Source organism: Sesamum indicum, linkage group LG9 (genome assembly GCF_000512975.1).
Source record: "Sesamum indicum cultivar Zhongzhi No. 13 linkage group LG9, S_indicum_v1.0, whole genome shotgun sequence".
NCBI classification, from domain to species: Eukaryota; Viridiplantae; Streptophyta; class Magnoliopsida; order Lamiales; family Pedaliaceae; genus Sesamum; species Sesamum indicum.
Window position 1 is genome coordinate 3,942,958 of NC_026153.1, and position 13,626 is coordinate 3,956,583.

Genomic DNA, 13,626 nt, shown 5'->3' on the forward strand with positions numbered 1-13,626 from the left:
GCAGCTCAGCTCAAGTTGAATGTAGAGCGTAGGATGATGATATTTTGTTATCGGACGGTCCACATCTAGTACCATAAATTCATGTGAGAAGCAGCTGGTCACCTGTATAGCATTTTTTTCTTCCCCTGCAATAGCTGCACTTATATTCTATCTCTGTGCATAACATCTAATCTATAGTGATAACACTTAAGTTTTGATCATATGGCTCTCTCTCTCTCTCGTTTAATAAAGCCATAATTATATGATTAATTCAATATATAGTGGAATTTTTGAATTTTTTATTTTTACAATTGTTTATGATTTTCGCACCTTTAAATTATGTATGAGGTATATTTACGTCCCTAAATTATAAAAATGTAACAAAATTCATGATACTGACCAACTTTCTTAATGACAAAATATAATAAGTTATATACACCCCCTAGAATATGTCTATCACGTTTATTTGCCTAAAACATAATTTGAATTATTATAAAAAATTTATTTAAAATAAATATTATTCAAAATTTATGATTTTTATAATTAGGAAAAATCTATTTATATATTTTAAATTTATACTTTTATATCTTTTTATAAAACTGTTAAAATATTTACATAATTTTTGCCTGTGCTGTTATATATTCTGAACTTTTTTTAAGAATAAATTATCAATACTTAAAATATTACATCGAATATATACATATATATATACATTGTTAAAAATGCATATCTATAATATTCTATAATGTTTTGAGTAATGATACGATATATTTTTATATGCATACCGAAATATCACAAGTACCCCCTCGTCCCGGGCCATCGCACAGAAAACTATAACCGAAATCCTTTTCATCTGGCATTAATTTGGAACCACGTACATCTAGAGCACCTTTTACTAAGATCAATGTAGTTGTATGTAAACCCATTGCAATAGCATGATGAACCAAAAAGTCTCCAGGACCTATTGTTAAAAATAATGAATTAGTATTTTCATTAACAACATTTAACCAATCGGGCAACTAGATGCTTCGACCCGCATTGAATGCCTGGCCGCTCGTTGAAGATAAAAGTACATTGAACCCATGTGAAGTTTTACCAGGAGCCGATTGTATCCATTGAGCAAATATGGGTTCGATCAAAATTTGTTTCTTTGGAGTACCAAAAGCAAGCATGACATCATTACGAATATAAAGCCCCAAGGAATGAAATCCCATAAAGAGGCTGGCCCAACTTAAATGAGATGTGATTGGATAAAAAATTTACAAGTTATATAACATTATTTTTTACAAAATTATATGCATGATGTGTTTATACATATTTACATGTATTTTTTAACATAAATAATTTACTTTGTAAAATATATTTGTGTATATTGAACTTGTAAATATTTTTTATAGTACATAATTTAAAAAAATAATAAATTTTAAATACTATTTTCAAAATAAAATTTGAATAAAATTTTAAATCATTAAAAGTAATTTTGGGAGTGATCGAACGGGAGAGAGTACTTTTATCTTGCTATCAAATTATTTTGTCAAAAACATTTTTGTTACCTTTCATATTTTAGAAATCTAAATGTGACTACATGCATAATTTTGGAGTGCAAAACATAATTAACTCATTCATTCATCGAATACCGTTTTAACTCCCCACTGAGTTAAGACTTTATATGTGGTATTAATATGGATACTTGATACCTCAAATTTTTTGGAGGCTTTTTACACTACAAATTGAAACAATTGGTTAATGACGCAAATAATTTATCAAAATTGGCGATGAAATCGCTGATTATTCAACAGAGTGGAAATGCTGAGAGGTGGTTTTTCAGCTAAAATTTAAAAATGCATTACAAAACTCAACAAACGTCAATAAAGAACAGCCTTCTTTCCTATATGTACAAATAAACAGGTAAACATTTGTATTTGAGTCACATTCAACTCTCTCTATCATCATCACTTTGTTTTAGTTATCCCTTTAATTTTCATAATCAGAACCCCAGAAAAGGTTGAACTGAGTAAGTTCAGATACTGCCAGAATCCCAGGCTTCATCGGGGGCGGGGTTAGGGTATGATTAATCTTCATAACCATGTTGAGAAAGATGTAGGAAGATATCTTTCTTGTGAATAGTGTGAAGGGGAGAGTCATTTTATGTCATTTCGTTCATGAAAAACACCAACCATGAAGCTTGGCATTCACCACCACACCAAAACTTACAGCCCGCTTCTTTTTATTCTTACTCAATTTTAACATGAGAATGGTTTTGGAATGATGGATCTATTTGCACACTACATAATAACAGTCCAAAACTTGCACAAGGTGACGCAAGTTTTGACACCCCACCCAGTCAACTGGAATCACCCTTGCTAAGAGTGAAATGGTGGGATCCTTCTTTGTTTAATATCCTCCTTCCTTCATTAGTACTGGGACGCATATATCAAAAACTCAGTGTGAAATTTGAATGAGATAGATTTTTTTTTTCAAATTTGAAATAGTAAATAGTAATTGAGGAATGATATTTATAGGACAAATGCAACCCATACAAGGCAAACCCAGAATCCTAACAAGCATACAGAGTCACAGAGCAAAGCTACCTAAAAGCCATTCAAGGATTATCGATTAATAAAGTAAAAATACAGAGAGCTGTACATCAAAGTAAAAGAAAAAACATCATCAGATTTTCTCCTATTTCCACAAAACAAGAAAATAAGACAGTAATGATTCAGGTGACCTAGCAAGTCAAATATAAACAACTTCCCTTGCAATTAGGCACAAGAAAACCAGACAAAATAACATACTTTATATTAATGGAAGGATTGGAATGTCAGTCGAGCCAGCTCCAATTAAGCAAAAGAAAGCTCTACACTACACTATTCTCCATTCCATTCATAGGACGAGTAAAAAGTGAGTCAAGCCAACTTGACAATTATGCACAAGAAAGTTATAGAAAACTAACATGCAATAGGAATACTTACAATATGCACTAGTCGAGCCATTCATATCTCATCTATTACTTACAATATGAGGACAAGGTATATGACAACATAACATAAGGTTAGCCCAGCTGGCTTGTCAATTGAGCAGAAAAATGATATACTTAACAAAGAATTTCAGGATAAAGGTGCTGATGAGTCAAGTTTGAGGTCGAGAAAGCATCTTCAATTTCTTAAATCCATTTCAATCTTTTGATTATAATATTTTTGTATTAATGATAATAATAATAATAATATTCTTGAAACAATAATAATCATACACAATACATTATAAGCACAATAATATTTCTATTTCATATAAGGATTCTGAACAAGAAAATCAATCAAGAATATAATAGTTACCTACAATTAATAAGCAATACAATTTATATCCAATCAATAAATAGCATTATAGTCCATATCCTTGAGTATTGTCTTGCATCCATATATACTGGTATAGGAACTATCATCAGCTCGAAATTCATTCACCAATTAATCGTCAAAGTTTTTTTTATCATAATCCCAAACACACCAATATCTGCCGCAGAAAAAGAATACCATATATCACACAATTATATAGTATAGCCAGAAGAAGATAAAACGCAATAACAATCCCACTTATAAGAAAGTAATGTGAAAATTATAAAAAAAGGGCATCCCAAAACCGTTGTCTGATAGAATCCTCGAGCAGGAAAAAAGAACAAAATGCCAAATTATCCAAAACATAACAAAACAGTATCTTAATTTAATTCTCACAAAACAAACTACTGATGAATATAGTAATAAACGCATAATCACTACCAACACTTCAACGGTAGGATTTCTGGAACCTGGCACGGGCACCACGACCTCCAAACTTCTTGGGCTCACAGCGCCTTGGATCAGCCACCAGCAAAGTCCTATCATACCTCACGAGAATATCCTTAATCTCCTTTTTCGACTGCTCGTCAACGTACTTCTGGTAAAAGGCGACGAGCGCTTTCGCAATGGACTGACGAATGGCGTAGATCTGAGAGGTGTGACCTCCACCCTTGACGCGGATGCGCATGTCGACGCCAGCAAAGCGGTGGCGGCCGAGGAGTAGGATTGGCTCGAAAGCCTTGTATCGCAGGATTTCCGGCTGAACGAGCTCAATTGGGACTCCGTTGATTTTGATCAGTCCGCGGCCACGCTTGCAGTGAGTAACGGCCACCGCTGTTTTCTTACGTCCAAAACATTGTACGGATTCAGTCGGCGTCGCCATTGTTTCTCTGCTCTCTCTCTCTCTCCGGCGGAGGAAAACCTAAAGAGGTAGGATGGGAAAAGAATACAAGAGGCGATGGGAATAGGGAATATAAAGCGGCAAGGATTTAGGGTTTTGGTACTAGTGAAATGCTGTTGCCCAAATTACTATTCTACCTTCATTTCAATTTGGGCCACACATAATTGGGCCGAATTAATCTCCTTAGGCTTTTCACATTTTGATCTGTCTTACAATCTTAGCCCATATCCATTTCTTTTAACAAGGCTTTTGTGGTAGGTGAAATCCATTAATGGTTCAAAAACAGAGATGAATTTGTTCAAATATAAATAGAAATATTTTCTTTTATTCAGATTTTAACTGTTGTAAGAATGACGATTTTACGTAAATGGTAAAATTGAGGCCCCACAATTTGAGCATTATAATCGTTGTTTAGTCCGTATTACTTATTCATCGTCAAATTATTGATGTACAGTATACATAAGTTAAAGGAAAACCACATATATGAAATTAGAAGTGGAGTTATGATTTTGCCCCGAACAGATTAACTATAACGATAAAGCGCCAATGTGATTAACAAAATAATTACAATCGCACATTGCTAATGAAATTTAATTCAATTGGTAAAGTTGAAGTTTTATAATGGTTATAGAGTTCAAATTTGATTAATGTGTGAGTGTTTGTCTACTTTAAAAGTAAATATTAATTTAATATAATAGTAATTATTGATTAGTTACAAATATTTAAAATTGGGTAACATGCAATTTAGCCTCCGGTGTTTTCAAAAATATTTGAAATACCCTATGTGAAAAATAAACCAACAAAAAACCCCTTTGTGGTTTTAGAAGTATAGCAAAACACTCCCTCGGACCAGGAGGTGTATCACACATGCCCTTCATGCAACGCGGGCTTAATTTTTGATAATAAATTAATTTTACATCTTAACTTTTGAACTGTTAGATCTCGCTTCAACGGTTAGATTTCATTAAATTTGACTTAAAGGTCTAGATTTGATGTACAATTTAATGGTTCGAATTTAACCTAATCTAAATTAACGGTCCAAATTTAACATATAATTTTTTTATCATATTTTATTTATTAAATATAAATAAAATAGTTAAATATATTTAAAAAAATAAAAATATTGTCTCCTTCTCTCACCCCCACCCCACCCACACACCAGCGCTCTTCATCGCCCGCCTCTTCCTCCCCGACGGCCTCCTCTGTGCCCGGTCTGCCTCTCCTCTCGCCCTCGCCTCGCTTCCCCATCTACGACGCTGCTTGTGCCTCTTCCTCATCCGCCCACCTCCCTTCCTCCTTCATGTCCTCTCATCCCCTCTTCAACTCTTGTCCTTGTCGTGCCAGCGCTAATTTTATTGTTTTCTATACATATGTATATATATACACATTAAATACAATATATATATACATACACTTAAAGTAAGGATAAAAATATTATTTATTAATTATAAAATTAAAAAAAAAAGTTGGAGCCTATAATACGCTTGTGAGATAGAGGGGGTGTTCTGCTACATTTTTTAAATTACAGGGGGTTTGTTGTTTTATTTTTTATAAGAGGCTATTTTATATATTTTTTAAAATACAGGGGGTTAAATTGTATTTTACTCATTTAAAAATTTATAATTTATAATTGATATATTGATTGTTGATGATTAAAATTTATAACGTAGTTATAATTGATTTACTCAAAAAAAATAATAGACCTGTAAATTTGCAAGGCGGAACGACAGTTATGCTATTTTTGCTTTAATTGAAAAAAAAGGATATCTATTTTGTACCAACATGTAGGGGTGTAAATGATTCGAGTCGATCCGAACACATTATTTTCATACTTGTTTGTATTATTATCAAGCTTCAAACATTGTGTTTGAATTTGATTTAATTATTATTCTAATCAAGTTCAAACGAGTTTTATTTGGATCAAACTCGAGTCGAGCTCGAGTAATTTGATATTTTTAAGTATATTTTACTATTTTTGCACTAATCGAATCGAGTTCGAGCTGAGCTCAAAGGTTTGCCAAATAAAACTTTTTGTTCAAGTTTGGTTTGTTAAATTAATAAATCGAGTTCAAAACGAGTTTTTTATCGGTTGATCTCAATCGAGTATCGAATAGTTTAATTATTTTTTCAGCCCCACCAACACGATTCTTTTTGGAGGAGGCATGCAACCGGAGCTATAATTTTATTCTGAGGAAAAAAAGTTGGAGCCATTCTCAATCCTTTGTCGGAAAAAATATAATTTTCCTGTAATTTAGGGGCGGTGACATTTTTGGTCTTGCATTAATTTATTATTGTAATTTGTTTAACATTTTGGTACTCTTAGTCATTTTTTTGTTGATTTAACTGAAAAATTGCATGTGACTTGATGATCCAATTAATTATAATTTCAGTCTTGTAATTTATGGGAGTTTGCATATTTTGTACTGCATGTACAAATTGATATACAAGACTTAAGCTGCAATTGATTGGATCATGTAAAAGTCACAAGAAACTTTCAAACCAAATCAGTTGAAAAAGTATTAAAATCGCTAAAATATTAAAGTTATATGACTAAATTACATAAAGCAATTCACATAAAATAAAAAATACCACCTCTATAAATTACAGGACTAAAGTTATAATTTCTTCGTCCCGACAATTCAAAAATTGGACTGATTTTAAGTGTTACATTCACATTCTTTAAGCTAATTAGGCTCAATCAATTATAAAGACAACAATATGAATTTGCGGATCCTTATTGGAACATCTTGAGGAAGCCTTTACACCTTATTATCTCAACTTAGGTAGGATTAGTTTTGAATCAATTATATAATAAGTGTTATATTTATCACGTTAGTAATATATAATTCAAAAATAATAACAAAATTACATCACATGATAAGTATTGTATTATATTTACTGTGTTAAAATTAGTTCGATTCCACATATTAGCAATTTTGTAATTTAAGAGTAAAATAGTATTGTCCACTATCTGTCTTTCATCAGTTAAACGAACATTGATATATATATTACGTGTTTTATATATTATTATAACTCATTTTGATTGATCATACTTTTACGACTTACATATCATATTAAGTCTTGATCGAAAAATATAGCTAATAACTATAATAATTTTATAATTTAAATAATTTAAAATTAGTATGTTAATTAAGATGCTTAATTAATTTTGAAATATTTTTACAAGATATGCTTCAAGAAATTTATAAGAATATACACAACATGATTCCCTGTATATATATATAGCCAGTGACACTCCTATATTTTTAATTAACTAAGACGAATTTTAGTTTAATTATATATTAAAACATTACATTTTAAATATTTTTCAGATAATTTGTTTTCAAAATATTGCCAAAAAACCCGAGTCACGATTATATATACATTCCAATTAATTGTTATTTAAACTATTATATACTTTTTACATCATTTCTATATATATGTGCTTAAATTATTATATTAATTAAATTAAAACTTATAATTTTCCGTTTCGTCAATAATTAAAAAGTTTAAGGCGACAACACCAATCGAGTAACATATTTTCTAAATAATAAAGCAAAATATAGCTGTACCCAAAACTAACATCTTTTCTTTTTTCCACAAAAATATGAAAACCAAAATAATTTAAAAATTGGACCAGTTAGATATTTAATTTTGAGACTGTTAATATATCTAATTTGATTTTCATCAGATTTATATGATCAATTATACTAGAAAAGAACTATAGAAAAAAAGGGCTAATATATATATATTAGGGCTCGACTCAAAATTCATATTAATAGATTTTGGGCAGTTTAATTAAGGCAAATTCATATTAATTTTCAAATCAAATCCTAACTTAAAGATTCACATAATTACAATCTTCTATTTTTTTTAAAAAAAAAAAAAGAAAAAATCTCATATATATATATATATTGTGCTGGTAATAACCTATTTCCTTGCTAGACAGACAATCATATCTTTACTATTATAAGGAAAAGATATGCTATTAGATATAAAATGATGATTTTAATACTAGTGTACCGATTTTTTGTGTAATGTGTTAATTTATATATTTTACTCTTATTTATAATTTATTTTAAAATATAAAATATTATTTATTATGTGCAGGCAAGAATATGTGATACCCCGACGATTAGTATATACATAAAATAACTTTAATATTTTATCCGAAGTCCAAATCCCAATTTAAATGAATGAAAACATGAAAAATAAAAATAAAATGATTAAGCAATATTTCAGCACATAAATAGACTAGTTACATATTAATTTCCTCTGTCTGCATATTATGCATATATAATATATATATAATTGGTAATCTAAATTGATTGGTATTAACCATCTACATCTTTCTTGGATTGGACTTTTTATTTTAAATTTTATAGTATCTTCTATTATATTAATTATATACATGCATGTTATATGTATAATTTTTTTTTGTATTTAAATAAAATAAAACATAATTTTCTACTATGATATATTAATTCAAATAGAAGATTGATACGATAAGATTTAAAATAAAAAATTCAATCCTTACATCTATCTGTACATAGAGAGAGAGATACCGCAAAGAAGAGTAAAGAAATTTAAATTACTAGATAGAAATCTTAACTCAGATAATTTAAAAACTAAATTATTCAATCTATCTTACATATAGTATTGAGATATATATATATATATAATGTCCTCCTCAGAGGGCGGCTGCCACCTCCACTCCGGCGGCTCCGTCTGTCTCTCTATATATACATATTTATGTATATATACACACAAATGAACAACATACAATATATGTAATATAGGTGATCATATCATGTTGAAGAATAATGAAGAATCTTCCTCATGACCTGTACCTGGGCTCGGAGGCACTGTATATAATGGCCTGTTTCATTCAACAACCTGCGAAAATCCATGGCTTCGCCGCCCGGGACGCGCTCCCGCAGCTCGTTCTCCTGCCCCAACCCCAGCTCATTTCTAGGGTTAATTGATCCTCCCACAGCACCTCTTCTAGTTCTAGGTTTTATCATTTCTTTGGTCCGGTTTCTGATCTTCCGGAGCACCGCGCGGCTCCAGGCTTTGTTTGGACCGACAGCCAACGCCATGGACGCGTAAGCTGCAGCTCTGATGGCATGGTATCGCTTGCGTCTGTCGGCCGGGTTAAGAGGAGGAGGAGTGCTGATGATGTTGTTGTTTAGCTTGTTGATGGCTCGAAGAAAGCGAAGAGAGAAGCGGTTTTTGATGGAAGTAGGGTTTGTGTGAAGGTTCTTGGCTGTCTTCATTATGACTGAGGAGTTTTAGGGTTTTGGTTCTTATTTGAGATAAAGATTTTGTTCTGACACAACTGGGTTGGGGGTGGAGGGAAGAGTTCAGACATCTGACAACATGATGTATATCTTTATAACACGAGAGAGAGAGAGAGAGAGAGAGAGAGATTAGGTTAGGAAATTGTGGAAGAAAGAGTGAAGGCAATGAAAAAGAGAAAAGAATGTTGGGGGAGAGAGAAAGGATTGCAAATGTGTGGTGATTATGGAGGGCATGCAGTTTGATCTTTTTTAATAAAAAATTCTACATTAATTTTTTATTTTATGTTTCATTATATATATAATTAAGTTTTATTTTTTGATATCTATGTTTTATTATATAACCAATGAAAAAAAGAGAATTAACACGAACATATAAATTTAAAATAAAAGAAAACGACTTGCAAAGTACTCTTCGACATATGATATATATATATATATATATATATAAAATAAAAGAAAATGACTTGTATATATATATATTCTCCATCTACTTAAAAAGAATCTTTTAGAAGGAAAAAATGCTATTTATTTAATTTCGTTGAATGAAAAGTCTTATTTTAAAGAAGGGTTCAAATAAATTTTGAAATATGAATTAAGATATATAGTAGTTGACATATAAAATTAAAATAAAATTAGATGATGAAATTGTTATATATTAGATATGGAGAGAGATGTCTTAATGTTTGATTTTGGAGGTGAAAAAGAGAGGATATGTGGGGCTGGATAAGGGCCAACTACCATATGATGGCACATGCTTCAACTTGAATGGTGGGCCATTTTCACTTCCTTCCACATTTTCCCTATGCATCTTCCTCATCATCATCTATAAAAAGCTGACTAATTAATTATTTCTGTTAAACTTGATTATATTAACAAATCCAACTCAAATAATTGACCTTTAGGGATCAAAATCAAATTATAGGACTAATACTACCAGAACCCACGTGAAGTTTTATTGTAATTTTGATCCTGTAATTAATTATAGGTGTTTGGCATTTTGATCATTCAAAAAGTAAAAATCTATGATTTTGGTTTTTTTTTTCTTTCTAAATTTTGCGATTTGAGAACATTTTTTTTTTCAGAAAGTCTTGAAACGGTTGGAAATTAGCACGTGCAGGTCACGTGTCAGCTTAAACTTGAGGACACGTACAGAACGTATGGTTTTTCGCCCAACAAAATTGCCCTCAAATCAAAAAGTTACAACAGTAATGGAAGTAAGGTCTAAGTTATACTTCTTTATTAAAAGATCAAAATGCCAATTTTAATTATATGTATATATAATTACAGGATTAAAATTACAATAAAGCTGCAGTGCTATGATCTAAATATGCATTTTTCATATTAATATTATAACGGACATCCACACCCCTAAGAATTGACCTAATTAATGAAAACATTTATTTTAGATTGGATAGTTAATTTTGTCTCACACGTAACTCCAGTCGTTAGGGTTCATGCAGATTTTACATGCTTGACACTTTGTATACATGTGCTATGATGTTCATAGACGCCACTGACCACCGATTTGTAGTGTTTTGAATCGGGTTTATCATTTTATATGTTCATCATAATAACGATAATTAGCTTCTTAATGATGGGCTTTGTTGAATAATATGACTTATTTTTGACTTTTTTGGGAGGTATTAGTTTGAAATATTAGTAGCAATAATCAATGGCTTCCCAAAAAAACTGGACCACATTTAGGATCAAAATTCAGCAGTTTTGGCCATGAAAAGTTGATTTGACAATTCAGTCCACCAATTTATTAATTTTCACGAATTGAAGCATTTTTATCAAAAAATTTCAAAACTAGCCCACATGCAGGTTGCGTGAGAGCATAAATTTACGGACCATTCAGGTGAGATGACGAGCATATTTTTAGTTAAAAACACATCAAAATAAGCACATTTTTCTCGTATTTATAAATAAATATAAATATGATTTTAGATTTTGCAATGGATATGAGCATATATTTATATACTAATTTATTCTGGTAGTCACGAATATCCATTTTTAAAAAATTCAGAAATAATAATAATAATGATGTAATATATAGTAAGTTGACGTGTCTGAATAGAAAAGTAACAAACAACTCGTGGGGTGGACTTCAGCTCCACGATTAGCTATAGCTGATGTCTGTGTTACATATATACTTATCAAAATATTGTTATCATTTATACAAGTAATTTCTTATTTTTTAAAATATTACACACGCATCCCTAAAAAATATTAACATCATTACACAAGGGGGAAAATATTATTTTAGTCCACTAAGTATGTTTAATTTTAATTTAGTCCGTTAACTATTTCTATTTTTGTTTAGGTCCAGTAACTTACGAAATTGCTTACTTTTAGTCATCTGATAGATTTTCGGATAATTTTACCCCTATTCAACTTTTGAAAGGCAGTTTTAGCCATATGCACTCATTGGGGTAAAATTATCCGAAAATCTGCCAGACGACTAAAAGTAATCAATTTCATAAGTTATTGGACCTAAATAAAAATGGTCATAGTTATCGGATAAAAATTAAAATTAGGCACACTTAGCGGACTAAAATAATACTTTTCCCTTACACAAGCTACCCCTATTTTTTTTTACTGTTATGGATCGTTTCTATAATTATGCAAAAAACTATGGATGGTTTGTATAAATAAACTTTAGATCAAGTGATATAAATATAATTATCTCTTATATATTGCCCGTCACTATATATACATCATGTATATATATATATATATATATGGATATGACTAATTAAAGCAATAAGTAGAATCCCCCCCCCCCCAATTAATTAGGAGGTCTTTCAACTTCAAACAAAGCAGTGAAAGGTGCAACCCCTCTAGTGGTAGAAAAGAAATTTGCATGCTAAATCATTGATTATGTGATTAAGATATGTTGAAATGAAATGATATATAGAGTCCTTGGCTTAATTGCATAGTGAAAAGTTCAACTTACCTAACCTTTAATTTGGATTCAATCTAGCTACCCCATTAATTATTGACAAAGGATTGATAAGACCATGAATTATATATATATGGAAAATTTTGATTCGGGATAGATTCGATTGAATACATGTTAATAAACTCATAATATGATTAATATATAATTTAAATAAAAATTATTAATCACATAGTAATTTCATTATTAATACTAGTTGGTGTAGCTAAAAAGAAAATAATATTAATGAGGACAAATCAAAATTATGACTAACATTAGGTGACTAATTGGTAGTACGTAATAATTTTTATTTTATCACAATATAATTTTAAAAAATTAATATTGGTAATCACGAGCCACACATATATAGTGACAAATTTATTAACAACTCAACAATAATTATATAATTATTATATATCACTAATTGTCGACACTAATCATGTTTTAATTGATTATTGTTTAATTATAAGGATTGCTAATTTACTTTTTCATCTATAATTGTTAATATTGACGATTTTACTTCGCAAAATTTTTTGCAATTAATTGAAATATTTCTAAAAGTTATTGATGATGTGACATAGTTAATTTTCATATTATTATTTAAATTTTTATTCATTTTTTTTTGGGGACAAACACAAGAATCAACAATTCTGTGAGTTGAAGGATAATTTATATATATTTGCTTTGCTAGCTGGCAATGATGAATTGATGATGAGGTTTTGGGCAAAAATTGGTGAGCCCTAGCCTAGATTCTTCAGAGTTCATTCTCACCATCCCATATGCTGCAAATTAATCAATTCTAGGTTATAAATTAATTACCAATTGATATCACCACAAACATCCCCTTAAATGAAACCCATATTTGATTTATTTATTACTTCATGATTATTTTATACGTAATTCTTTTGTTTGATCGATCATAGATTGAGGAGATCAATATTTTGTCCGTAGTCCTAATTGTACCGGTGTCGCTTCAAATGTATTGTATTTATCATATAATTGATTCAAATTCGACCGAACTCAAGTTAAAGTTAAAATTGTAAGTATTAACTTGTTTTCCCAAGCCCTCCTAAAATTCAACTTTTCTCCCTTTTTTAGTTATGGTTTCAAACACTCTTTAACTTTGAAACTATTGCAATTGAGGGGTGCATTGTGCAAATTATCCAACACCATCCCTAC

General features: G+C 30.4%; 2 protein-coding genes across 2 annotated transcripts; both read right to left on the reverse strand.

The window, feature by feature from the left end:
- On the reverse strand, positions 3,543-4,285 carry LOC105170522 (40S ribosomal protein S16). The gene has a single exon (XM_011091318.2). The coding sequence runs from the start codon at positions 4,189-4,191 to the stop codon at positions 3,757-3,759; it is 435 nt and encodes a 144-aa protein (XP_011089620.1). The 5' UTR covers positions 4,192-4,285; the 3' UTR covers positions 3,543-3,756.
- On the reverse strand, positions 9,018-9,485 carry LOC105170851 (transcription factor IBH1-like). The gene has a single exon (XM_011091774.1). The coding sequence runs from the start codon at positions 9,483-9,485 to the stop codon at positions 9,018-9,020; it is 468 nt and encodes a 155-aa protein (XP_011090076.1).